This window comes from Channa argus, chromosome 17 (genome assembly GCF_033026475.1).
Source record: "Channa argus isolate prfri chromosome 17, Channa argus male v1.0, whole genome shotgun sequence".
Classification (NCBI taxonomy): domain Eukaryota; kingdom Metazoa; phylum Chordata; class Actinopteri; order Anabantiformes; family Channidae; genus Channa; species Channa argus.
This window is the reverse complement of record NC_090213.1, coordinates 3618221-3641474: the sequence shown is the minus strand read 5'-3', so window position 1 is coordinate 3641474 and position 23254 is coordinate 3618221. Positions and strand designations below refer to the sequence as shown.

Below are 23254 nucleotides of genomic sequence, written 5' to 3'. Positions count from 1 at the left end.
TATAATAAAACATAATTTACTCAGCCTTGACTTTATTCACACTTTTTGTTTCGCAGCTAAAAACACATTGCAGCTGACCAAACACATTCTTATCTCACAGCTTCAGATATTGATGCTTCCTAAAGTCTCAAATTGTGCTGCTTTGTGTGTCCTTTAGTGTGTTACATTGACGCCACACGTACCCTTTGTTGTTACTATTGGACGCTGCAGGAACGACTTTATACACATAAAAAACAGGGTTAGGCACAAAAAGCTCAGGGTAAAGTTAAGTTAGAAGAAAAATTACATAAAAACAAAATACTACAAACAGTGACAACATCACTTACTTCCTCCCTCATGTAGTAACCACATGTGCCACTTTGTCAAGTAATCATCAATACAGAGTCTAACCCTGGTCTCCCGTGGATAAGTCCTGTGTCTTGTACCACCCACCACCCCGTCCTCATCACTATGAGTTTTCTCTTCATATTTTACGTCATTGATTTAGGCGTTAAACACTGAAAGCTCTGAGGGTCAGTCACCAACGCTGAGGGCTACGTTAAGCATCAGCATAAAATACAGAGGGGACTGTGCAAAGCGGCGCTTTTTGATGACTCAGGAATGAGAACGGGCTGATTGACCACAGCAGGAAAACCATCCAATATAAAGACCAAAGTGTGTGGATATGGTTCTTTTAGTATGTGCGTGGAGTTTGCTCGTGTCAGCTGTAAAACGTCCATAGAGATGCTTCCTGTTTACTAAGAAACACCATCTAAATAAAGAAGAAGAGCTGCATGCGATCATTGATCATCTTCACACCTTTAGCTTCCTCATTCCTCTTATCTGTAAAGTGTCAAAGTGTCACTGTCACAAATACACAGATGTCCAAGTCGGCACGTGTTGCTTCTTATTATAGTTCACAAAAAGCTCCAACTTCTTCAACTTCTTCTTTTCATGTGGTCTAACTGTGCCACATGCAACAAATACCCAGTGGAAGCAAATATACACAGTGAGCACACAGTGAACACACCGTGGACACACTGGTTCACTTGGTCAAAGAATGGTGGCACCAATTAAAGTGGCTCAAAGTGTGTTTGTAAAGTCAGAAATGAAGTTGTATGTTGGATCTTTGCCCCTATAATCAACTGAGGATGAGCCCCTGATGTGGGCCAACAAAATTAGTATCAATAAGAAACAAAGACATTCAGGAAGTAAGTGACTTGTCATTATTCTCAGGAAGTCCACTAAATGTCCATCCTGTTTAAGAAGCTGCAGCTCAGAGACTCTGACAGTTGAGACAAATGAGACAGAGAAGAACGATGGCTGAATTCAGACGGATTCTAAGGGTTTTATTTCTCATCCTGATGATTCACTTCACAGGTGAGTAAATATCGAAATGATACAGGTTCAAATAGAACTTTATAAATGCTGTTATTTCCACTAATTAGTGTTAAATATGATTTTAGAGAAGAAACTGACGACACAACATGTTTACAAACTATTGTATCTAAAATGATCTGATTTCCTGATTTATTCTTCATGTTCATCTCTCATCTTCTCACCAACAGTAACTGGACAAAGGTCCTACTTCACTGTCAGAGATGGAGATGACGTCACTTTACCTTGTGGAAATGTGAGAGATGGTCAGAATAAATGTGACAGAACTGACTGGATGCTCAGTGATCGAGAAAATAATGGGACAGTGATGCTGGTCAGACGTGGACAGATTGAAAAAGTTCAGATTCCCAAATCTAAATCAGACAGACTGAGTGTTACAGAGAACTGTTCTCTGGTTATAAAGAACTTCACAGGTGAAGATGTTGGACGTTACACCTGCAGACAGTTCAACGAATCAGGACAAAAACTACCAGGAGCACAACAATACCAAGACTCTGTGGTTGATGTGTCTGTTGTTACCAGTGAGTATTTACATCCTAATGTTTTCACATCAAACTGTTTGTCAGATCCAGAAACTGAATCATTACAATAAAATGATTTAACAGTGATGAAGTTAATTTACTCTCATTCTCTTCTTCTCTCATTATCTCCATCTTCACCAGTGACTGAACATAAACACAGTGATAAGATCCTGATCTACTGTTATGTGTCAACACTTAAACACAGTAAACCCTCAGTGAAGTGGTTGTTTCAGGGGAAACATGAAAATCACAATGATGTGTCAGCATCACCAACTAAATACTACGCCACTTTGTCTTTACCTGATTCTCACTTTACTTCCTCATCGATGTTAAACTCATTAAAGTGTGAAGTGACTGATCCTGATGGAAAAGTTCAGCAGTTTCCCTTCAGACTTCAGTCCTCAGGTGAGAAAACAGGTGAGAACACGATGAGCTGTTTGAAACCACGAAAACCACCTCAAACATTTGGTCATTTGATGGATGTGAAGTTTGAAGATGACGTCATTATTTCTAACGTAGTTCCAACACACAGTAAACATGAGGCTTTGTCTGACTGAATTTGTTCAGGTGACCACACAAAACCACAAACTACTGAAGCAACAGGTGGAGACTCAGGTCCAACCACAGAATCCATCAGTGCTGCTGCACCAAACCTTCTAGGTGACTTCTTATTATTTTTTAATTCTTATATTTATTTTTTTAGAAAACAAAAATCAGACAGTTATTCAGGAACATAGTGACACTGTGTCTAATACAAGTGTTGGTCTAAAACCAAACACACAGACGTTGGTGATTTCTGACACAGGATCTGGTAGATGGTGAAATTAATTTACATTCAAAAGATAAAGTTCACATGCAGTTTATGATACTTTGTCTAAAACACAAAACATGTTTTTAATGTTTTTCCAGGTTTGTTGAGGCTCATTATTGTCTCTGTGGGTTTAACAGCACTGATCCTTATTGTTGTTACAGTTGAAGTTTGGAGCAGAACTAAAGGTGAGAACAGTCAGTGACAAACATTATACTGTACATAAATAATATTTCAGGTTGAATATTTTGTCTTGTAGAAAATAAAACACAGGTGGATAAAAATGAGGTCATTTAATGTTTATACATGAATGAACTTTTCAGACAGGATGCTCATAATTTTGGCAATGTTCCGTAGGTGGAAGAAGGTTGTTCTAGAGATTTGTTTTATATGTGAGGTAAAGGACAAATCCTGGTCAAAAATAACTCCAAGGGTCCTTGCAGTAGTACTGGAGGCCAGACTTATGACATCTGCAACACGACCAAACATAACAATATGGTTGGACAGAATATTTCTGAGATTTTTGGGCCCAAATACTATAACTTCAATTTTGTATGAGTTTAGAAGTCAGAAATTGTGGGACATCCAGGCCTTTATGTCGTGTAGGGTTGAAGTTTGATTAACTGATTATTTTCATCTGGTTCCATAGATAAATATAGCTGGGTATCATCAGCATAGCAGTGGAGTTTATGGAGTGTTTTCTAATAATGTTGCCTAAAGGAGACATATATAAAGTAAAAAGTATTGGTCCTAACACAGAGCCTTGTGGAACTCCATAGCTAACCTTTGTGTGCATGGAGGATTCATCATTAACATGAACAAACTGGAAGATTTAAACCAACCTAGTGTTGTTCCTTTAATCCCAATTTCATGTTCCAGTCTCTGTAATAAAATGTTCATCAATGGTGTCGAATGCAGCACTAAGATCTAACAGAACAAGTATAGAGACGAGTCCATTATCTGAGGCCATGAGAAGATCGTTGGTGACTTTTATCAGTGCTGTTTCTGTACTATGATGAACTCTAAATCCTGTACAGGTGATCACATAACTGCTTTGCAACTACGTTTTCAAGGATTTTAGAAATAAAGGGGAGATTAGATTTTGGTCTGTAATTGGCTAAAACACCTGGTCAAGACAGGGTTTTTTAAGTAGTGGTTTAATTACAGCTCCCTCATAGGCCTGTGGTACATAGCCTGTTTCTAAAGATAGATTGATGATATCTAATATGAACGTATCTATTAAGGGTAAAGCTTCCTTGAGCAGCTTAGTTGGAATAATTGAAGTTAGGTCAGAGAGATCTATGGGTAAAAAGCAGGGATTGGGGCCTAATCGATGATTCTAGCACTGCTGTACGTGAAGATCTATCTGTAATATTTGGGGGGAGGATCTGGTGAATTCTTTCTCTAATAGCTAAAATTTTATTCATAAAGAAAATCATGAAGTCATTGCTGCTCAGAGTTAAGGGAAAACTAGGCTCAACAGAACTATGGCTCTTAGTCAGTCTGGCTACAGTGCTGAACAGAAACCGGGGGTTGTTCTTGTTTTCCTCTATTAATGATGAATAAACTGCTGTTCTGGCATCACTGAGTGTTATTTTTCCAGGCTAAATGAGATTCTTCTAAATTTCTGGACCACTTCCTTTCTAACTTTCGTGTTTCCTGTTTTAAGTTGTGTGTTTGTGAACTATACCATGGAGATCACCTCTTCTGGTTTACTGCCTTCTTTTTCAGAGGGGCAACACTATCGAGTATTGTACGTTGTGAGGCTGCAGAATTGTCAACAAGATCATCAACTTTTGCAGGAGAAAGATTATGGTGGCTACTTTTCATTGTACTGACACATAGTGAAGCAAATGATGAAAGAATCGTTTCTTTAAATTTGTTCACAGCATTTTCACTTAACCACCTGCTGTAGTGGGATTGTTTTATAACTGCTGTATGATCCATTATTTTAAATTCATATGTTATTAGAAAATGGTCAGACAGAAGAGATTTATGAGGAAATGCTGTTAAATGATCAGTTTTCATTCCATGTGTAAGTTCAAGGTCTAAGCTCTGACTAAAACAGTGAGTGGGTTTATTCACATTTTGGGAAAAACCAATGACAGTTACTGTCAGCATCTACATGAATGTTAAAGTCAGCAACTATAATGACTTTATCTGTACTAAGCACTAAATCAGATAGAAAACCTGAAAATTCAGTCAGAAACTCTGAATCAGTGACTGGAGGACGGTACATGATAACAGATAGAAGTGGTTTTTGAGTTTTCCAGTTTGGGTGTGAAAGGTTAAGAGGAAGGTTATTTAGTTAGAACTATGTTTAGGTCCAGGGTTTATTGGTGACTTGAGTGGAAGATTGCTGCTACTCCTCCACCTCAGCCTGTGCTTCTAGGAACATGATCACTAATATGACTCATTTAAACTGACATATTCTTCCTGCTGCAACCAAGTTTCAGTGAGACAAAATAAATGGAATTGATGATCATTTATTAGGTCATTTACTAACAGAGATTTAGAAGAGAGAGATCTGATATTTAATAATCCACATTTAATAGTTTTGGGGATTTTGTTCTGTAAGAGGAGGAGTCTTAACTTTTATTAGTTTATCATGATTAACTCCTCTTATGGTCTTTTTTAGTTTATGTAATTTAGTTGGTCGGGGAACAGACACAGTCTCTATAGGTATGTGGGAGTTGTGGGGGGGTGACGGTTGTAAGGACACTGCAGAGGGACGTGTAGGACTGGAGCTCTGCATCCTAGGCTCAACTCTGGATCGTCCTACTTTTGGTTGTAGCCATATTTCTGGATTAGACAGCTGCAGCATCTAAAGTAGGTTTGAGGCCGTCTCTCCTAATCAGCCCAGGTTTTCCCCAAAACGTTTCCAATTATCTATGTAGCCCACATCATTTGCTGGACACCACCTAGACAGCCAGCGGTTGAATGAACATGTCGTCACTTGTCACATTTGTCAGGGGTCCAGAGAAAACTACAGAGTCCGAAATTGTTTTGATTCAACATTTATTTTAGTGACCTCTGATTTGCATCTTTATCTCCCGTGTGAATAATAATCTTACTGTATTTACGTTAATGTTTATCCAGGAGTTTCAAATATGATTCAACGTCACCTGATCTCAAGTGTGTTGTGTTGTTTTCCACAGGTTGATAATGATGAAGATGAAGATGAAGGTATGAACATGTTGGAGACTCTTCTGCTTCTGTCAGACTCCACTGATCAACAAATACAAATACTCATACGTTCCTGTGAGGTAGTGACATGTCCATCCTGACAGGAAGTAAATGTCCGTCCTGTTAGAGAAGCAGCAGTTCAGAGACTCTTTCTCATTTGTCTCTTGTCTCATTGTTTGTCTCTCGCTAAAATATAAGGTGACGTAACAGTTGTGTCTTACTCTTTACAACCTTCTCCTCTTCCTCAACAGTTGTTTCTTTCTCCCAGGGTTTTAACATTATTTCATTCTTGAAAAACATAACAAAGGCTACAAAAAATACACTTCCTGAAACGATAAATGTGCCAATTTGAGGTTGTATGAAACAGAACATAGATCAGACTAATTTGCCCCCCACTTTCTCTACTCACCACCTTCCTGCTGTTCTCCCACTGCTAATTCTGAATTCAAATGAACGTATCTGTCGGTTACTGTGGTAAATGTAGCAAATCAAACTACCCACTTCCTCAGATGGAAGTTTTTAAGAATGGTGTAAGTGTGAAATGGTGGGTGGCATCCAACCAGTCACATCTTCTACAGAGCTTCTGAATGTTCAGAAAATACTGCCCTCAGGCCAGGGACTTTTTTGGACGGTATAAATATGGACCAGAACTGGACCATGTCTCCTTTGGTGGAAAAGTGCAAATTAAAAACCAAAAAAGTTTCAGTTCCACCAAAGTAAATGTGATGAGTTTTTTAATATGTGTCTGTGTGAGGACACACAAACAGCAGCAGCTAAACCTGCAATTGAAAACACCACAAAATCACATCACTGATCATCAACATGCTGATTTGTTATTTACGTCCTAATTGTATTTTCTGTCACTTCTTTGTATCTTTATAGCAAATAAAGCAAAGAAAACTAAAAAGATTGTTGATGGAGACTTTCTTTTAGAACAAAACTACATTTTTTGAAAAAATGGGACAGGAAGTTGCTGTTGACAGCGGTGGGACACGCTGGGACAGAGGACTGTTGATGTGCTGATGTGAGACGAGACTTCAACCAGAAGAGGGCAGCACAGATGATGTTGATGATGATGATGGTGATGAGGAGAGAGGAGGATGTTGAGACGACGAGAGTCAGAGGGCAGGAAGTGCTCTATAGATAAAGTGATAATGCTGCAAATTTTGTTTAAAATGTTTTAAATCTAGCAAAATCAAACAATCTGAGTCTGAATTTACTGCATCACACCCTCTCTGATATCACACAATGCTTCTTTGTAGTCAGCTACTGTTCATGTAGGCTGAAGCTCAATATGATTTTATTGTTTGAAATAGTAATACTGAGTACTACGTATTGATTTATGAGTAAACGTAAATACAATTTCAAGTACTGTACACTGTTTTTTTAATTTGTGTAAATGAAAGTGTACGTGTGCTACACTTAATAAGCATCTGTAGGAACAAATTAAAACTCCAGTTTAATGTTTGTTCAAACAAGGTCAGGAAGTAGATTAATACTACAAACGTAACAAAGTGTAATAACGTACAGATGAACATATTCACAGTGACTTTCTAACGTTCTGTAACAGGTGTGTTGGGGACTGATAGGATCAGTTTGGACCGAAGACGCTTACGTTCCACATATAATGTAAAAACAAGTTGGTTCCATATATAATAAGACATGTTTTCATGCTCTGTGCAAAATGCACAGGGTAGATGGGAAGTTGGTGTTGGACATTACACCTGCAGACAGTTTGAACCAGGAGCAAAAAAATACCAAGACTTTGTGGTTGATGTGTCTGTTGTCACCAGTGAGTATTTACATCCTAACATCCTACAAAATAAAAGTCCAAGGCAGGAAGTGGAACTGAGGACCAGATCGTGACAAGATCCAGAAACTGAAACATTACAATAAAAATGATTTAACAGTGATGAAGTTAATTTACTCTCATTCTCTTCTTCTCTCATTATCTCCATCTTCACCAGTGACTGAACATAAACACAGTGATAAGATCTGGATCTATTGTGATGTGTCAACACATAAAGACAGAAAACCTTCAGTGAAGTGGTTGTTTCAGGGGAAACATGAACATCAATACGATGTATCAGCATCACCAACTAAATACTACGCTGCTGTGTCTTTACCTGATTCTCACTTTACTTCCTCATCGGTGTTAAACTCATTAAAGTGTGAAGTGACTGATCCTGATGGAAAAGTTCAGCAGTTTCCCTTCAGACTTCAGTCCTCAGGTGAGAAAACAGGTGAGAACACGATGAGCTGTTTGAAACCACGAAAACCACCTCAAACATTTGGTCATTTGATGGATGTGAAGTTTGAAGATGACGTCATTATTTCTAACGTAGTTCCAACACACAGTAAACATGAGGCTTTGTCTGACTGAATTTGTTCAGGTGACCACACAAAACCACAAACTACTGAAGCAACAGCAACAACTGGTGGAGACTCAGGTCCAACCACAGGATCCATCAGTGCTGCTGCACCAAACCTTCTAGGTGACTTCTTCTTATTTTTAATTCCTTGTTTTACTGCATTTTATTTTAGTTTTGTTAATTTCAACTTGACTGTTTTTGTGTTTCTTCTGTTTCCAGTTGTGTGGCTCCTCGTGTCGATTGTGGGTTTAATCACAATTCTAATAATTGTTGCGATGGTCCATAGATATAAGAGAGGAAAAGGTGAGAGTGTTCACAGATTCTACTTTTACAAACAAGGACACGTTAATAGACTTGATTTCTGTCTTTTGAAGCTACAGACAACGTCTTTCATTTCTTTTCAGGAAAGAAAATGCACATGAATGAAAACAATGTGAGTTTAACATTTGATAAGAAATGATGTCATGACATAAAAAAACAGTTTGTATCAGTGTTATTTTGTCTGTGTGTTTGACTGAGATCACTGAATGTACTGAGAAACAAATGTCAAACATGTGTTTTCAGGCTCTGAGTTTGAACCCTGCACAGCCTCAGTCTGGTCCAGAAACCAGTCAGGACACGGTGAGATCCACACACCACACTGTCCACTGGGACTAATGAGTCCATGTTGTTCTGTGTTGTGCTGCCTGCTGGATCAATGGTTCTAGTAGGAACCAGAAACCCACAATCCACATGTTACTGAGCAGCTGTTGTGTTGTCTTCACTGTGTAGACTGATCCTGAAGATGAAGTTTCCTACGCCTCCATCAGCTTCACCAAGAAGACCAACAGTAAAGTCCAGGTGAGCTGTCTGCTTGGTTCTACATGGGGAACTTCTTAGCTTTCCTCTAGCGCCACCTTAGAGTCTGTTGGGTTCAGTTTGTGATGGATGTTTGCTGCTGTTTCCTTCCAGGTTCAGAGTTATGATGAAGGTGATGAAGTGACCTACAGCTCTGTGAAAACGTCTTCGTATACCGCGAGGACACTCAATCAGTTTTTATTTCCAGAGTGAATTTCAGCAGAATTCAAATTTACACATAACTGTTATGAACATGTTGCTGTGCTGTGTTTGTAGTTTAAATGTTGGAAAGAGTGTTTTGCAGATGAAACTGTGATCTACATACATTTAATTTGAAATCTGCATTATTGCTCCAAAGAACTTGCTCTTGCTGCATGTTTAAGTGGTTTAAGTGGTAAATATTTATTTGTTTTCATGATGTTTTGTCTAATAAACCATAAATAAAAGAAAACCTGCATTAATACAAACTGCATGTCAACAGTTTTCTCAAGTTCCAACTTCCTCCTGGTAAAAGCTGATTAATGACCCAAAATAGTTCCTGCAGCGTGTGTGTGTGTGTGTGTGTGTGTGTGTGTGTGTAGAGGAAATGCTCATTTCATTTCAACTGAAATTAAATCTTGTAATGTGATGAAGCAGCAGTGCAGAAACATGGAGCAGCAGCCAATGAGATCGAGCTGAGCATGAGGCCTTAACAAACACATGCTGTTTACTTCCAACAGCTTCGTTTGACATAAGAATAAAATGTATATAATAAAACATCAAACATGCTGGTTCCATTTATCTCACAGCGTCAGATATTGATGATACATGTGCCACTTTGTCAAGTAATCATCAATAGAGAGTCTAACCCTGGTCTCCCGTGGATAAGTCCTGTGTCTTGTACCACCCACCACCCCGTCCTCATCACTATGAGTTTTCTCTTCATACTTTACGTCATTGATTTAGGCGTTAAACACTGAAAGCTGTGAGGGTCAGTCACCAACGCTGAGGGCTACGTTAAGCATCAGCATAAAATACAGAGGGGACTGTGCAAAGCGACGCTTTTTGATGACTCAGGAATGAGAACGGGCTGATTGACCACAGCAGGAAAACCATCCAATATAAAGACCAAAGTGTGTGGATATGGTTCTTTTAGTATGTGCGTGGAGTTTGCTCGTGTCAGCTGTAAAACGTCCATAGAGATGCTTCCTGTTTACTAAGAAACACCATCTAAATAAAGAAGAAGAGCTGCATGCGATCATTGATCATCTTCACACCTTTAGCTTCCTCATTCCTCTTATCTGTAAAGTGTCAAAGTGTCACTGTCACAAATACACAGATGTCCAAGTCGGCACGTGTTGCTTCTTATTATAGTTCACAAAAAGCTCCAACTTCTTCAACTTCTTCTTTTCATGTGGTCTAACTGTGCCACATGCAACAAATACCCAGTGGAACCAAATATACACAGTGAGCACACAGTGAACACACCGTGGACACACTGGTTCACTTGGTCAAAGAATGGTGGCACCAATTAAAGTGGCTCAAAGTGTGTTTGTAAAGACAGAAATGAAGTTGTATGTTGGACCTTTGCCCCTATAATCAACTGAGGATGAGCCCCTGATGTGGGCCAACGAAATTAGTATCAATAAGAAACATTCGGGAAGTAAGTGACGTGTCATTATTCTCAGGAAGTCCACTAAATGTCCATCCTGTTTAAGAAGCAGCAGCTCAGAGACTCTGACAGTTGAGAGTCTGAACAAGAGACAAATGAGACAGAGAAGAACGATGGCTGAATTCAGACGGATTCTGATGGTTTTATTTCTCATCCTCATCATTCATTTTACGGGTGAGTAAACAGATTAAATTTTATTGGCTTAAGTGTCTTTTAGGCCCCAACCTTCATTCACAGGAACCAAAACAGCCTGTGTGAGGGATTTGAAAGTTAGGGACAAAGACATAATGGACAGTTCAGCAACAATAAACTGGCAGGCAGATAAACAGACCTACAGGCAGAGGGTCAAAGGGTAAAGAAATCACACTGACAAGGAAAGTAGACATGTGCACAACAGGAGGTGAGATGAGAACAAAAATGGGAGGATAAATGTGGGTCAGGGGAAACCAGGGGAAACCAGGGGAAACCAGGGGAAACCAGGGGAAACCAGGGGAGAGGAACACAGGAAAAAACACTGAGGAAATACTGGACGATGCTAAAGGCTGCAACATGATTCCCATGCTGGGAGCCAGGTGAGACTAACAGTTCAGGGGGCAGAGAAGGTCAAGACTTTTACTGTGACAAAATACTAAACCCCCAAACAGCCCATCCCCAGATGTGCAGTGCTGGTCCCAAGCCTGGTAGAAACTGAGGAGGGTTGCGTCAGGAAGGGGACATGAGATTCAAGATTCAAGATTCAAAGATTCAAAGTGTTTATTGTCATATGCACAGATAGAAAGCATGTTTCCCTGCACAATGAAATTCTTACTTTGCCCTCCACTCTAAATGTCACAGTACGTAAAATGAGAATTGACAAAAAATAGAAATAAATGAAATAAACATAAGAGCAAACAATATAAGAGCAATAAGGCAATAAAGGTGAGGTAGTGCAGTTCTGAAAAAAATTAGTGTGCAAATATAAAATGTGATTCGTAAACAGTTGTGTCCATGTAAACAGTTATGTTATGTTATGTTATGTTATGTTATGTTATGTTATGTTATGTTATGTTATGTTATGTTATGTTATGTTATGTTATGTTATGTTATGTTATGTTATGTTATGTTCATGGTTGCAAACTCCTGTCAGCAGTTTAGGATTCTGATGGCAGAGGGGAAGAAACAGTTCTTCAGCCTTGAGGTTCTGCATTTCCCACTTCTGTACCTCCATTCTGAGGGTAGAAGTGTGAACAGTCCGTGCTGGGGGTGGGAGGGGTCTTTGAGGATGGAAGCAGCTCTCCTGTGGACTCTGTGGTGGTAGATGCTCTGCAGAGAGGGCAGTGGAGTCCTGGTGATCTTCTGTGCAGTCTTCACTCTCTGCAGGCGTTTGGTCCATGACAGTAGTGCAGCTGTACCACACAGTGATGCAGTTGGTCAGGAAACTCTCAATGACGCAGCTGTAGAAGTTGCTGCAGATCTTAGGCGACATGCCAAACTTCCTCAGCCTCCTCAAAAAATGCAGCCGCTGTTGGGCCTTCTTGACCAGCTGCGTGACGTGAGGTGTCCAAGTGAGGTCCTCAGTGATGTGGACACCCAGGTATTTAAAGCTGCTCGTCCTCTCCACTTCAAGCTCCTGGATGAACAGTGGCTGATGCGTTCTCCTGTCCTTTCGCATGTCCACTATCATTTCCTTCGTCTTGACTAATGATCCACGGTGGAAACCCTGAACTCTCAGGATAAGCCGAAAGGACAGACACAAATAAAAAATTTCGCAAAGACCACACACTCAAATCTCATTATTGAGAATAAAATGTATAGGTAGCAATAGCTGAATAGGTAATGTGGTAGATGATGGAACGGGAGGACGTCTAGAGTAAAGAACCATGATTAGATGGAGTGATGGCTGCAACCGTAAGCCAGGATGACTGCGGTTCGGGGGAAGGTTTTGGACAGCAGACCCCCCCAAAGCTTTGAGAAAAGACACCCGATAGTGGAATGGATGCGCCAACATTGGTCTTAGAGTAGTGTGGAAGAATAGCAGCTTAAAGTTTAGTGAAGACTCAGCAGGAGAGCGTTGCTGGGACCAGGTGATTAGGATAAGAGATCAGGCAAAGGGAGGGAGTGTGTGTGAGGAGCAGGTAAATAAAAACACCTGTGTGTGACGGACAGGTAGCGGAGGGACAGAAGGACCAGGGACATGATAGGGAGAGTGAACACAACAGAGGGTGTGGAAAGGAGGCGAGTAAGAAGAAAAGACCCCAGACAGAGTGTGATTAGTTTAGGTTTTAAACACATTAACAAACTTCTGCTGCAGCTGAAATAATTTTTTTTTCAAATAGACACTGTTCTAATTTTCTTTTCATGTGACTGTTCCATCTTCTCACCAGCAGGAGCTGAACAGGAAACTGGTTTATTTGTCAGAGATGGAGATGACGTCACTTTACAGTGTGAAATTGCAAATCATCATAATCGGTGTGACAACACAACGTGGCTCTTCAGTGGTTTGGGAAACACAGCAGTGACACTGTTTGAACATGGGAAGATTCACAACAACACCGACTCTAAACCAGACAGACTGAGTGTTACAGAGAACTGTTCTCTGGTTATAAAGAAGGTCACAGATGAAGATGTTGGACATTACTCCTGCAGACAGTTTGACAAATCAGGACGACAACAAGGTTCAGACTCTGTGGTTTATCTGTCTGTTGTTACCAGTGAGTATTTACATCATTATGTTCTGCTATTATGTACGTATTTTACTATTATTGTTTTTCAATTAAGCTACAACAATTGATCGTGTGTGTGTGTGTGTTTGTGTGTGTGTGTGTGTGTGTGTGTGTGCGTGTCAATTAAATCAAAAACAATGGAAATCGCAGCTACAGCCACAATAGAAATCAGTGATGCTTCACCAAACCAACAAGGTAGTGACTCAACAGTTTGTTTGTTAGGCCAGAATCTCTCTGTATATGTCAATAATATCTACAGTATTTAACATTAATAATATTTTAATATTTTTACAGTTGTTGTTTCTCTAACAATTTTTGAGAGAAAGCTGTAACAAAATGTTGTTTTTATGTTTTATATTTTTTATGTTTGTCTCTGTGGGTTTAACAGCACTGATCCTTATTGTTGTTAGAGTCCACATGTGGACCAGAGCTAAAGGTCTAACTGAAGTCGTAATGTGAGTCGTTTTATTGACTTATTTTATTTCTCCAGATGTGGACACAAAAACAGCAACAACTAAATCAATGGGAAATATAACTGAGAGCTCCACAAACCAAGGAGGAAGCACAGCAACCAGTGATGCTGCAACAAAACTACAAGGTAACAACTCAGCATTAAAAATCAAAAACTGCTTACAAGTAAAAATGTGTGTGTGTGTGTTTCCAGGTTTGTTGAGGCTCATTATTGTCTCTGTGGGTTTAACAACACTGATCATTATTGTTGTTACAGTCGAAGTTTGGAGCAGAAGTAAAGGTGAGAACAGCCACTGATGAATATTTTATAATCCAATGTTTTTGTGATGTTCATTGTTGAAGTTAAAGTCCACTGTTTTCTTTTCTTTCAAGGGACCAATACTTCATTCTCATGTCTCTCCACCACATGTGGGTTCTTGAAATCTCCCTAGGACTCTCTGGTTGTTGGGGAGGCTGTTACAAGCATCTTGCCACTTGTCCTTTGTGTCTGTCTCACCCTTCATGTAATCCTGCATCCATGGTTTTAAAATGAGGGTCATTTGGGGAACTGATCATCTCCTGCAGGACTTCTTTGATTACACCTGGTGCATGTTTATGGTCATTGTGGCTGTGTTACGAATAATCTGTCCAAAGAGTCTAAAGTGTTTGCACACATCACTGTATTATAAATTCAGTGGCAGTGAGATGGTGAATCCTTAAGTTGAGAACTTCTGTAAGACAAATAAAAATAGTTATTTACAAAAATGTAAAAGATTTCGAAGTTGTTTGAGTTTCTTTATACTGCTGGTTGTTCAGTTTAACATCATGTTCATATTAATCGAATTCTCTTTAAAAATAATGTTGGAATTGAATTACTGGTAAAGACATTTACTCAAGTATTGCCGTTTTTAAAGACCATTTTTAGAAACAAAACGTCACGCGTTCTGCGTCATGTTACGAGATCCCGGGATGGACAGCTGGACTTGTTTCTTCCAACGTTAATCAAAATGTCTTTAAACCACTGCTCAAATTATTGTGACGGTTTGTTTGTGCGACTTCTTATGAGTTTGGTGCACGTCACCAAAGCACCGGAGCAAATTTTAACTTTAGCTGTAATAAAGTGTCAGGGTTGGTAGTTAGGGTGGACCCAAGTTCAACAAGGCGAGAAAATAAGTTTTATTAACAAATATAAAGAAAGAGTAGATAAACGAGGAGGGAATGAGTGAGCTTACGGAAACCAAAGCAAAGATACCGCGAAATCAGAGCTGGGTTTAAGGAGGCAAGGGAAGAGCTGTGACTGATGATGAGTGGTGAAGCTGCAGAAGTTAAGCAGGAACAAGAAGTGAAGAAAGGGCGTAAAAAATAAAAGTCCAAGACAGGAAGTGAGTATGAGTACCGGAACATGACAAAAAGTAAATGGAAAAAAAAAGAAGTAAATGAAAAAATAAATCATATCATCATGGGAGTTTGTAATGATTTGTTTTTAAATATATATAAGTATAGCAAGTAATTACTTTACAAAATTTTGCATATAAAGCTGCCTTTATCAAATGAAAGTGTAGAGCTAAAACCTTTAATGGTTTAAGATTCCCGGATATGCAGATTTTTCTGCTGTTGGATCAGTTTAATTTGATGGTGATGGTACTGATGATGATGATGCTGCTGCTGCGGATGTAGGGACTAGGACAAATGACCTGATTCGCTCTCACGCTTACACTGCAATTATGATATTCTCCTGACTTTGTCCGGAGGTGCTGTATGTGATATCGCATTATCTTTAAAAACAAAACAAAATTAGTCATCATTACAATGTCATTACATAAATACACAACTCTCAGCCTGATGCAGAGCGAAGGGGATGTAGCTCAGTGGTAGAGCGCATGCTTTGCATGTATGAGGCCCCGGGTTCAATCCCCGGCATCTCCATGGTTCATTTTCTTTCTCATCAGATTACAGAAAATCTGACCATTGGGTTGTTTAAACTATTTAAACAGTTCCTGGTTTTATATTTAACTATTTAAAACTTATACGACCGCATCCGTTATATTTATCTTGGTGTCAGGACAGAGATACGGATTTAGAAATTACGAAAAGAAAATTTTGAAAAGCTACTTGATATGTTCACAGTACACATTTATACTGTATGTAATGTAGCGCTGCCTTAAATAACTACTTGTTTTCACTTGAATTTCGTGAAACGCGGAACGTCATTATTGCAGCTGGAATTTCCCACAGTTGTAAATGCACCACAAGTCCCCGGTAACTAAGGAGATCGGTGATGTTTACTGCGAAGATGTTCTCTGCTAACAGCTAGCTGCTAGCTCGGCTCGGCTCGGCTCGGCTCATGAAAATGTGACTACAAACTACCGTATCTAGCGCATTACTGCACTAACAACATTCGTCCATGTTACGAGCTTCCTAAAAACCTTCCGAACATGCAACTGAAGCATCTCAGGACGCTGTTAACGCCGCAGGTGAGTTAAGCTAACGCTAGCTGACGCTGTCACACAGTCGGAGTTAAAAAGTGGGACTAAGTAATGTTCGAGATAAAACAGGAATGACAAGATGTAACGAAGCGTTAACTTTCTTTTGTCACTTCGGCAGTTGTGCGATTTGACCAATGCAGGTTTAGCTGGTTCCATGACGGCACAGCTGAAGTCCTAAAGCCCATGGACCTGTTCGATAATCCGCCCACGGCATCTTCTCGTTCTCGCTTCTCACACTATAATGTCTCTGCTTTCATAGGAGGGTCCTGCCAAAGTGACCTGCATGGCCTGGGCTCCGAACAACACCAAGTTCGCCGTGTGCACTGTGGACAGAGTGGTGCTGCTTTACGATGAGCAGGGAGAGAGGAGAGACAAGTTCTCCACCAAGCCCCTGGACTCCAAGGTGAGACAGGACGGCAGGTAGCTCTGCTGATGTCTCTAATGCATCAAGTCAGATTTGCTGTGCAGGTTTCAATTAATCCTGAAACAAAAGCTGGTGGACTGATCCTCTGTGAATTACATCAATGTGGATGTTTATTGCGAGACACAAATAAGCTGATTGTGTAATAATATTAATCATATTCCCATTCAATCTTTTGTCAGTATGGAAAACAGAGCTATGTTGTGAAGGACATGGTTTTCTCACCAGACTCCACCAAAATTGCCATCGGCCAGTCAGACAACATCATATTTGTCTACAGAATTGGAGAAGATTGGTAATGTTCTTTTGACTGAATGTGTTTTGTTATACCGTATATGTTCACGCATTAAACGAATATTTATTATATTCTATTGATTTTTGTCTTCTTTCCCAGGGGGGACAAGAAAGCAATTTGCAACAAATTTGTTCAGACGGTAAGTGAACACAAGTGCAGCGCAGTCAATATGTTTAGATGCAGTATTTCTTTGTGTTTTGATGTGTAGCATTCTTTACTGTAATTTTATTAGAAATATGTTCCAATGTTAATTTTTAATGTGGAATGTTCTGGTGACACAGAGTCATTGATCAGCACACTCCAGCTTTAATAACAAATACAAATAAAAAGCTTCCTTTATTCAATTTATTCAAAATGCTGCTGTCCACGTGACTAAATTGTCATGTTCCGTAGGTGTTCGGGCAGATTTTAGGCCCTGAAAGTTTGGAAACTGATCAAAAGTAAAGATTCCAAACCTTTTAAGTGAAATGCTACAGAAGTTAAAATTGTCTGCTATGACCGTATTAAGCCATTAGAAACCTCCTGTATGCTCAGGACATTTGTTGAGGCATCACACCTTCAGGGTAGTTTACTGTATCTGCTTCATCCCACTGGCTGATGTTTCTAGTTACATGTTTGAATTTTCAGCTCTGTAACATCTTTGTCATGAAGCATCACATATACTTTTTCTGATCATGGTATTTTATGTGCTGTACTGCAGAGTGGTGTAACCTGCCTGCTTTGGCCTGCAGAGCATGCAATTGTGTTTGGACTAGTAGATGGCAAGGTGAGTCCGTAGCCTTCAGCACTTATCAGAAACATGCTGACAGAGATCATATAGTACAGGTAGCATCACCAGGTGTGTCTGACACATTTGTATGTTTAAGTGGAAGTTTTGAGTGTGAATTTCTATGTCTCTGACTTCATTTACAGGTTCGCCTTGCAAACACTCAGACAAACAAGTCTTCAACCATCTATGGCACAGAGTCCTGTGTTGTCTCGCTGGCATCCAAGTAAATAAGTATTTAATACATAGTACAAATATTTAATACGTGCAGCTCTGATCAAAACCTAGTTTATAGCATCGTGTGTATTTGTCGTTCAGTGTCTTTCTCAAAGGTTCGGTCAGTTGTTGTAAAATCTCTGTTGTGTGTCAGTGTTTCTGGTAAAGGCCTCCTGTCCGGCCATGCTGATGGGACGGTCGTACGTTACTTTTTTGATGATGAAGGCTCAGGGGAAACTCAGGTAGCCACATCCTCACACAAGATTTATTCTTTTCCTTATTTTATAGCTGTATATTTTCCTGTTTTTACATAAATTATTTCACTGCCCTCTCTTGTAGATTGCGTGTTGTTTTGCTACGACCTTATTGACATACAGGATTTAGGGTTTATTTCCTCTTATTGCTGCTGTAAAACAAACATACACCCACTCACACCTTAACACACTGTGACACAGGGGAAGCTGTTGATGCACCCGTGCCCACCCTGTGCCATGGCCTGGGGTACAAACAGCATCGTGGTGGGCGGCTGTGACAAGAAGGTGGTGGCGTACAGCAGAGAGGGTCGTGTCCTGCAGACCTTCGACTACAGCCGTGAGAGAACAGAGAGAGAATTCACTGTGGCTGCCTCCAGCCCCAGTGGGCAGTCGGTCGTGTTCGGCAGCTATGAGCGGTCAGTAAACGCTCTCTTAGGTTCATATCTACACTTAACTACCTGTAAAGCGATTGCAGGACGTTTCAGGTGACAAGTTGTTTCTTGCCCAGGTTGCGGGTGTTTAACTGGGCTCCGAGGAAAGGTGTGTGGGATGAAGCCAAGCCTAAAGAGATTCTTAACCTCTACAACATCACCAGCTTGGCCTGGAAGAAAGATGGATCCCGCCTCTGTGCTGTAAACACTCTCTGTCGTATTATGTTATTATTATTACATGTGCACGTGGACCTTCAGGTCCCCAAAGGATGCAGGTTTTAGTCTGATGTTACTCCTGGATTAAACAGCTTGTGGCACTGAAATTCTAAAACCTTATGATACCACTTAACTCCTCTGCTGTTACTGTCACATAAAAAGAAAATCATCTATTTTAAATGTGTTTTAGGTTTTTTAGTATGTTTGTGTTTATTGTGTGTCTTGACAGGGGACACTGTGTGGAGGAGTGGAGCTGTTTGATTGCTGCCTGCGAAGAGTCAATTATAAAAAGAAGTTTGAGATGACCTATGTGAGCCTGAGCCAGGTAAAACCAGTCAGAAACAAGAAAAAATTAAAACTTAAATATCTGTCTCAACCATAAAACTTCCAACTATTGGTAAATGGGAAATAAGGGAGCAGTCAGACAAGCTAAGGACCAAATGAACAATTCCAGGCCTCACTTTGAATTCTGCCTCTTGTCACTAAACAGATTATATGAATTTGACCATATTCCGGTCAAATCAGTCTCTGAATTTCATAATTAGGACATGGACAACAGAAATTGAGGATTTTTCTAGAAACCATTGTATTTGCTTAGCTACAGCATGTTCAGGTTTTCAATTAATGAATATATATATATAATAAATGTGTGTTTTTCTTCTTGTATCTACTTTACGTCCCTCATTTGCTTTTCCTCCGTGTCTAGGTGATAGTGAGGAACCTCTCCACAGGTACTCGGGTGGTCCTAAAGTCCTACTACGGGTATGAGATAGAAGGAGTCAAGATCATGGGCAAGGATCGCTACCTGGTGGCTCACACCTCTGATACTCTTCTGCTGGGAGACCTGCTGACAAATAAACTGAGTGAAGTAGGACTTAAAGCATTGCTTACGTGGAACTGACACATTAACTCACTCACCATAGTATCATCCAGCCAGGCAGAGAGCTTGATTCATCTTCTCACTTCTTTCAGGTGCCGTGGCCCAGTTCTGGAGGAAATGAAAAGTTTTTCTTTGAAAATGAAACAGTAAGTACACACAGAGTACAGCACATAGTGGACTCTCTACACACACTGTGCAGGTTGAAAACATAGTATTTGCATGTAAAGTCTCTTATCCACTGAAAGTTTCACCACATGATATTTACTGAATAATTAAGTAAAAGCAGTGACGTCTACCAAGAGGTTTTGATTTCAACTCTTGTGAATTTGACTGGATAGCGACCCCCCTCCATCCCAACACCTCCAGAGTTTTTGTATTTGACTGCATTGTGTGTTTTCAGGTGGGCATGATTTTTAATGCTGGAGAGCTGAGCCTGGTGGAGTACAGCAACAACGAGATCCTAGGATCCGTCAGAACCGAATTTATGAACCCTCATCTCATCAGGTGGGTGTAATTACACAGAAGTACACCAATTGAACAATTGTCCTGTTCCATTGAACAAACCTGGATGAGGGAGTCTGATCACTGACTTACTGTTGTTGTGATGTCAGAATTGTAAGAATCCCAGAAATCTCCCAATGTACAAATCTTTGTTTACTTTCTGGCTCAAATTCCCCATAACACATTGAGGTTGAGGCACAAAATTTCAAAATAGAGCTTTGAATAATATTTGAATTTTAAAATATGCATATGTTGTTGAATGATGTTTTACAGATTATTAGTACATTTCCAACAGTAGAACCAGACAGAATAATCCCATAGTTGGACCACAGTCTGTCATCGTTCCTGATCAGCTACTTCCAGCTCTGTCCACTAGATGGCTGTATTGAGCTGGGCAGAAATCTCAGATCACAATAGTGAGTGAGTCTGCTGGTGTATGTTAATGTATTCAGACCTGTCAAAAGTGACAGGACTGACAGTCCCTTGGTGACTGACTAATGGTTGATTGCTGTTGAGACGAGCAGGTTTCAGAATACTCTGCCTGCTCCTTGCCTCTGGCTGGACACTGTAGCAATGACAACATCATGATCAGATGTATCCTGGGATTTCAAGTGTGAACAATAACAGCTGAAGCCAATTATGCAGAGCTGAAGCTGGATTTAATACTTTTTTCTATTTAATCACTATTGAATTCAGTTTTACTCAGTGCTTTAGTGGTTTACCAAGTTGTTATTTACACTAAGCTGTGTGTGTGTGTGTGTGTGTGTGTGTCTGCAGCGTCCGACTGAATGAGAGGAAGCAGAGAGGAGCTGAAGACAGCAAGAAGCTTGCTTATTTGATTGACATAAAGACCATTGCTGTCGGTAAGGATGAGTATGAGGAGTGGGCTCATTGTGGTGCTGTGTTGGAGCCAACACACTGGAGTCAGTCATTTTCCTCAAGCAACAAAAAAATACATAGATCGTGTTTACGATACACTGTCTCAATGAGGTTTTTTCAACGTGCAGAAAACTCTCCTGCCTCACGTCTAAATTCAGATATGCTCAGTTTAGGGTTTAACACCTTTGCATCACGATCTCTATTTTCATGGCTCACTAATTTCCTCACACTGTCAGGGTCTGTGGTGCAGTGAGAAATGAGCTGTTTCTGGATTTGTTAGTAGGATCAATGTGCTGTTTGAAAAATCTAGCATATCACCAGCCTCAACCTTTAATGGCAACTGCAGTTTTAAATCTTTAGCGGATGACAAGTTTTGGTTCAAGGCCTGAGCAGCTTGCTAAGTGGATTTTCAGATCAAGAATCCTCAGCACCTCAACAAGTAACAGTGAGTCACCACTTTTGATCAACAGCCCTGTCAACTCTTACAGATGAACATTTTGCTGTGTGGGGTCTGCAGCTTTTCTAAGTCATTATAGGACATCTGAAAATTGTAGGATGCTGATGATGTTGCCATTAGTTTGTTTTTATTTCCATGAATCATTAAGTAATGTCTGAGTTTGTCTATTAACCACACAGATACTGTAGTTTTCACATTAGTCACGCCTTTGCCTGTCATTCCTGACCATTAGATCAAACTCCTAAACTGCTACAAGTACAATAATTGCAATAAATAATCCATTAAACTGTATCATTTCCATCCCCTGAGTGGACCATATCCAGTTTTAATTAAAAATACAGTCCACATATCTGCAGACTGATATCAACTTGATTTTAAAGTGCAGAAACTGCTCACTGTGCCCGATACAATCGTGGATAATTAAAAAATGACTGGCTGATATCTAATCTTGAATAAAAGGCCAATTTTAGCCGGATCCATTGTTCAGTTAACCCACCATTTCTTTTCTGCCCACAGTGGACTTGGCTGCAGGCTACAATCTGGGAACCATCAGCCACGACTCCAAGATTGACTGGCTGGAGCTCAACGAAACCGGACGCAAACTGCTGTTCAGGGACAAGAAGCTGAGGGTGAGAATGAAACCTCAGCACCCTGAGGGATTGAAAGAGTGGAAACAAGGGGATTGAGGCCTAAAGGCAGAGAGAGCAGATGATAGACACAATGATTAGTACAGCAGTAAGTAAAGTAGAACAGTACATACACAAAGGTCAGGAGCATGTTTCAAGTTCTGTCTGCTCCCATCCCCCCAAACATGCCCTGTGTGTGTGTGTACGTGAGAGTGTGTGTCGTCGTCCAGGTTGAATGACGGCTGATTCATCATTTTTACCACAGAGGAGCCATAAATTAACCAAGAAAGGTTTAATGTAAAAATGTTTTTATTGTGGTAATAAGATTTGTAAAACCCACTTTTCTTAACAATGTCAAACACACAGAGCATAATTATCTCTCATTCATAACTGATCATAGAATTTATACTTTTACTCAGAGACTTTATGTCGTTTTTGAAATAATCAAATTCTAAGCTTCGTGTGCACAAGACAACACAGTGTGAAAAAGTTTCCCCCATTTCTGTCAGTGTGGCCACAAGCACCTGGCTCAGACCCTTTACCTCAACAATCTGCCTGTGAGAACTGAGAAAAAGTGCCGTTTTACATTCATGTTCTAAGATTTAAACACGCTTTTAAATGAACTTGGACTAAAGGCTGCTCTTACTCACTGCATTTAAAGTTGGCCAGTTTAACTCCAGGGTGAAACTATAGATAGAGCATTATTAAAAATGCTGGAGCGGGAGATATTAAGGTAGCTGATTACAACAGCGGGCAGCCTCTCATACACACGCGTACATATTAAGTGCTGCGGGAGCTACTGTAGCTTATAGAATCTACATAATCTCAACTCATCAAGAACATTCACATGGAGCTGATAGGCCTTAATCAGCTTTGTTCAGGACAAAGCAGTGTAGCCATGCTGATGGGAATTTGAACTTTC

General features: G+C 40.0%; 4 protein-coding genes and 1 non-coding gene across 8 annotated transcripts in view; all 5 read left to right on the top strand.

The window, feature by feature from the left end:
- Positions 1-1200: 1200 nt before the first annotated feature.
- LOC137102659 (uncharacterized) lies at positions 1201-6751 on the top strand. 2 transcript variants are annotated; one of them, XM_067482390.1, is made up of 6 exons: positions 1201-1359; positions 1548-1898; positions 2040-2303; positions 2466-2558; positions 2808-2894; positions 5865-6751. In XM_067482390.1, exons 1-6 carry the CDS (start codon positions 1281-1283, stop codon positions 5867-5869), a joined length of 879 nt encoding a protein of 292 aa, XP_067338491.1. In that variant the 5' UTR covers positions 1201-1280; the 3' UTR covers positions 5870-6751. The 2 variants fall into 2 exon arrangements, with proteins under 2 accessions (XP_067338491.1, XP_067338490.1); XM_067482389.1 differs by having other exon boundaries at positions 2040-2315.
- Positions 6752-7576: 825 nt separating this feature from the next.
- LOC137102897 (uncharacterized) lies at positions 7577-9387 on the top strand. Its single transcript, XM_067482827.1, has 8 exons — positions 7577-7625; positions 7860-8135; positions 8286-8387; positions 8484-8567; positions 8669-8697; positions 8829-8885; positions 9036-9104; positions 9216-9387. Exons 1-8 carry the CDS (start codon positions 7577-7579, stop codon positions 9312-9314), a joined length of 765 nt encoding a protein of 254 aa, XP_067338928.1. The 3' UTR covers positions 9315-9387.
- Positions 9388-10805: 1418 nt separating this feature from the next.
- On the top strand, positions 10806-14636 carry LOC137102655 (uncharacterized). Its single transcript, XM_067482381.1, has 6 exons — positions 10806-10926; positions 13116-13442; positions 13605-13649; positions 13945-14052; positions 14119-14205; positions 14298-14636. Exons 1-6 carry the CDS (start codon positions 10848-10850, stop codon positions 14354-14356), a joined length of 705 nt encoding a protein of 234 aa, XP_067338482.1. The 5' UTR covers positions 10806-10847; the 3' UTR covers positions 14357-14636.
- Positions 14637-15758: 1122 nt separating this feature from the next.
- On the top strand, positions 15759-15830 carry trnaa-ugc (transfer RNA alanine (anticodon UGC)). Its single transcript has one exon. It is a non-coding gene; the product is annotated as a tRNA-Ala (tRNA).
- A 331-nt stretch (positions 15831-16161) lies between these two features.
- ift172 (intraflagellar transport 172) overlaps positions 16162-23254 on the top strand; it is a 29504-nt gene continuing 22411 nt past the window's right edge. For 2 of the 3 annotated variants that reach the window (XM_067481426.1, XM_067481424.1), the window contains exons 1-15: positions 16162-16378; positions 16650-16793; positions 16994-17106; positions 17206-17245; positions 17807-17872; positions 18019-18098; positions 18243-18330; positions 18544-18758; positions 18851-18974; positions 19219-19314; positions 19696-19857; positions 19962-20015; positions 20270-20373; positions 21148-21233; positions 22223-22335. In XM_067481426.1, coding sequence (XP_067337527.1) covers positions 16340-16378; positions 16650-16793; positions 16994-17106; positions 17206-17245; positions 17807-17872; positions 18019-18098; positions 18243-18330; positions 18544-18758; positions 18851-18974; positions 19219-19314; positions 19696-19857; positions 19962-20015; positions 20270-20373; positions 21148-21233; positions 22223-22335 — 1524 coding nt within the window. In that variant the 5' untranslated portion in view covers positions 16162-16339. The remainder of the gene's footprint in view (positions 16379-16649; positions 16794-16993; positions 17107-17205; positions 17246-17806; positions 17873-18018; positions 18099-18242; positions 18331-18543; positions 18759-18850; positions 18975-19218; positions 19315-19695; positions 19858-19961; positions 20016-20269; positions 20374-21147; positions 21234-22222; positions 22336-23254) is intronic. The other variant, XM_067481425.1, reaches the window with a different exon arrangement.